The sequence below is a fragment of the Phytophthora parasitica genome, assembly GCF_000247585.1.
Source record: "Phytophthora parasitica INRA-310 unplaced genomic scaffold supercont2.9, whole genome shotgun sequence".
Taxonomy (NCBI): Eukaryota; Oomycota; class Peronosporomycetes; order Peronosporales; family Peronosporaceae; genus Phytophthora; species Phytophthora nicotianae.
The window spans coordinates 713,579-716,468 of record NW_008648995.1 but is presented as its reverse complement, the minus strand read 5'-3'; the positions used below and the strand labels follow the sequence as shown (position 1 = coordinate 716,468).

General features: G+C 52.2%; 3 protein-coding genes across 4 annotated transcripts in view; 2 read left to right on the top strand and 1 right to left on the bottom strand.

The window, feature by feature from the left end:
• The window catches only part of PPTG_06314 (hypothetical protein), a gene marked incomplete at both ends in the record, with an annotated part of 3,136 nt that extends 2,790 nt beyond the window's left edge, over positions 1-346 (top strand). Inside the window, 2 exons of the mRNA XM_008900215.1 lie at positions 28-146; positions 203-346. Of these exons, the coding sequence (XP_008898463.1) occupies positions 28-146; positions 203-346 (263 nt within the window). The remainder of the gene's footprint in view (positions 1-27; positions 147-202) is intronic.
• Positions 268-1,305, bottom strand: PPTG_06313 (hypothetical protein). The gene is made up of 2 exons (XM_008900214.1): positions 1,123-1,305; positions 268-1,018 (listed from the first exon to the last, which is right to left on the bottom strand). Exons 1-2 carry the CDS (start codon positions 1,152-1,154, stop codon positions 529-531), a joined length of 522 nt encoding a protein of 173 aa, XP_008898462.1. The 5' UTR covers positions 1,155-1,305; the 3' UTR covers positions 268-528.
• Positions 1,306-1,426: 121 nt separating this feature from the next.
• PPTG_06312 lies at positions 1,427-2,745 on the top strand. Of its 2 annotated transcripts, none has more exons than XM_008900212.1 (4): positions 1,427-1,676; positions 1,789-1,926; positions 1,985-2,178; positions 2,229-2,745. In XM_008900212.1, exons 2-4 carry the CDS (start codon positions 1,870-1,872, stop codon positions 2,692-2,694), a joined length of 717 nt encoding a protein of 238 aa, XP_008898460.1. In that variant the 5' UTR covers positions 1,427-1,676; positions 1,789-1,869; the 3' UTR covers positions 2,695-2,745. The 2 variants fall into 2 exon arrangements, with proteins under 2 accessions (XP_008898460.1, XP_008898461.1); XM_008900213.1 differs by having other exon boundaries at positions 1,427-1,722.
• Positions 2,746-2,890: the final 145 nt, after the last annotated feature.

Here is a 2,890-nt window from a genome sequence, read left to right as displayed (position 1 = left end):
CGAAAGAAAATGGCGTTAAGCTGTCAGGTCAGTTTTCAACGGCTCTTACATGCCGCACACGATCCAGCGGAGCAAACCCAGTTTCTGGACGAGGCGAAACCCAAGCGACGCAGATGCACCTACGCAGCGCGACGGATAAAGTCGCAGTTGACGTGTGCACCAATGCTCTCTTGTTGACCCTGTAAAATGTTCTCACTGACAGGAGGAGGCTAAACGACTTCGCGAAGAGCTCCACGAACTCGAGCCGGAAGTCGCAGTGCTGAAATATCGGTCTGGACATGGTCCAGATGGAGATCCACGCTTAAAACAAGCTGTCGTACAAGCTGGCGCGAGGCTGTGCTGCTGAGGCTACCTACTGGCATTTCGAGAAACTCCTTGTTCCGCCTAGCTAGGGCTGTTAGACATTAGTGGTAGGATGTTCACTAGCAATCAACTGTTGACAACCGTTCACTCCAATAGATAGATAAGAGCAATGCTTGAAAAGCGTATATCTCAAATGTGCAAACTCAGTGTGTCGGTTGCTTACGCTTAGAACTCGGCCTCGTCGCTGGACTCGCCGTCATCGTCATCACCATTCGCTGCAGCAGGAGCGACTCCCTTAGCAGCCGCGATCTCCTCCGAGGCCAACGCCATGGCAGCCGCGGCAGCACGACGTCGTGAGCGCGGGATGATGTTGGACGTGTCGACACCGATCAGATCGTCCTCTGTCATCTTGAGATCGGGCTCCGACTCGTCGCCACTGTCCTCGCTGTCGCTATCGCGCGTCCGCCGCTTCTTCTCCTTGGGCGCCATATCTTCCTCATCGCTGTCGTCCACATCATCGTCATCATCTCCTTCCTCGGCGTCCTCATCTTCTTCATCCTCGTCGTCGTCCTCATCCTCGTGTTGATCCTTCTCTTTCCTAACCTCCTTCTTCCCCTTGGGGGGCTCTTCCTTCTTGTCCCCAGGCTTGAAGAACGACGTGATCTTCGCGCCTTCCGGAGCCTTGCGCTTCTGGCCGGCAGTGTCCTTCTCCGCACTGCAAATTAATATACAAAACAGCGGCAAATGCGGTGTCAGAGACTGCGAAACGAACGAGTGCATCCGTTGGGACGCAATAGCATCTATATAATGTGGACTTACGACTTAGCTACGGCTTTCTCATCGCTCCCCATGCTGCAGCAGGTACTTGAGACGCAGACGAAGCTGTGGATGTGTTCAGTGGACTGCTAAAGGGCGCAGGAGACGCAGAAGTGAGCGCTAGAGATGCAGCTCGACGACCGGGGAGTTGTGCAGAGCTGTTGGCTCGGACCAACCAAAAGTGCACCACACTAAAAATAGCCAGCGGTAGAAAACCGGTACCGAAGCGGAGCAGTGTACCCATCCACTTCAACTTGGTCCATTTAACTGCTACAGTTTGGCGACTATCGAATATAAGTTTGTTGATGCGATGAAAGATGAAATGCAAAAAAAACTTATTTCTGTCCTAGTATGTTGGTAGGTTGGTTCTCATTGTCCCTGGTTTGCGCATTTTAGTGGACCAATCGCAGTGAAACCGAACGACCGAAGTTGATAACCATGGAGACCAACGCGCCAACTCCGACAGAAGGCCAAGTCCCGGCCGATGAAGCGATCGAGCCGGAGACTACAGCGCCGACGATGACGCCCACTCCTGCTGAGCAGGCGTACCGTGCGAGGTACAATGAAACGATCGCTCCTCCCAGTGGCCCGTCGTCTCGATCGGTAAGGCAGACAGAAGTTGTAAAAACTATCGAGTTTGCTCACCTTACTCTGGTGCTATTGTGCTAGATTCGACCACCGAACGCTTTCCCTCCCGAGTCCAAACGAGCGGATCAGATCGAAGATGCTGAAGAAGATCTCGAGGTCGACATGGAAGAGCTCAAAGCTGCGGTTCACGCTTACAACGTCGATTTCCAGCAGCGCATCGTACGACAAAACTACTTGCTTTTCTTCTCCCTCAAACTAATGGCATTGAATGCTGCAGGATGCAGTAAAGCAGCGAGGACGCGACCTCGAAGCGAAGTTAGGAACAGAGCACGACGCTATGACGAGCTCCATCAAGCAATTGAGAGCGGACTTTAAAAAGCAGTTCCAAACAGCCTTCCTCACACTGGAACAGAAGATGCTCTCGCATTTCGCACGTCTCGAGGTGCAGGAGATCACCGTTCAAGAGAAGAAGTAAGTTCCCACAAACTTAGCACCTAGCTTATCTAACCATTATTGTACAGACTACACGAATGCGAGTCCGAGTTCGGCACATTCGCGTACACGACCGTGCCCGATATCATGGAAAAGTTACAGGGTACAATCACACGGAAGTTAGAGAAGAACCACGAGACGTTCGACATTGAGAACGCCAAGATCCAAAAGCGCGAGAAGAAGACTCTCCACGCTCTAGAGAGCAATGAGCGCAAGACAGACGCAAGTTTCCGTACTGAGACTGCGCGACGCATTGCCAAGTTCCAGGAACGCGAAGAGGAGTTCCACCACGTCATGCGCGTCGACAATCGCAGTGTGGAGCGAGATCAGTCGCAGCAGATTCAGGGACTGGTAGCTCTGCACACTCAACTAAAAGCCGAGAGCGCTCAACGTGAAAAGGAAGACCTGCAGATTCTAGACAATCTATCGTCTTCTTTTGGAAGACTGCAAGCCAGTATACTCGAGAACCTAGGAGAAGACACCACAGCCGCGTAATATACACACAAAACACTCCCAAAAGACAGAAAACTCGAGTGGAGGAACGACTAAAGGATGTGAATATTGGATTGGAAGGTCGAAGGCGGCACATGTTGCCCCCAATAAGCGGTCGAGACGGTCGCCTCCGCACGCTTTTGGCCTGTTTTGTTGATCGTCGCTCGCACTCAAGAGCTCCACGTTCCACTTTCGCTTT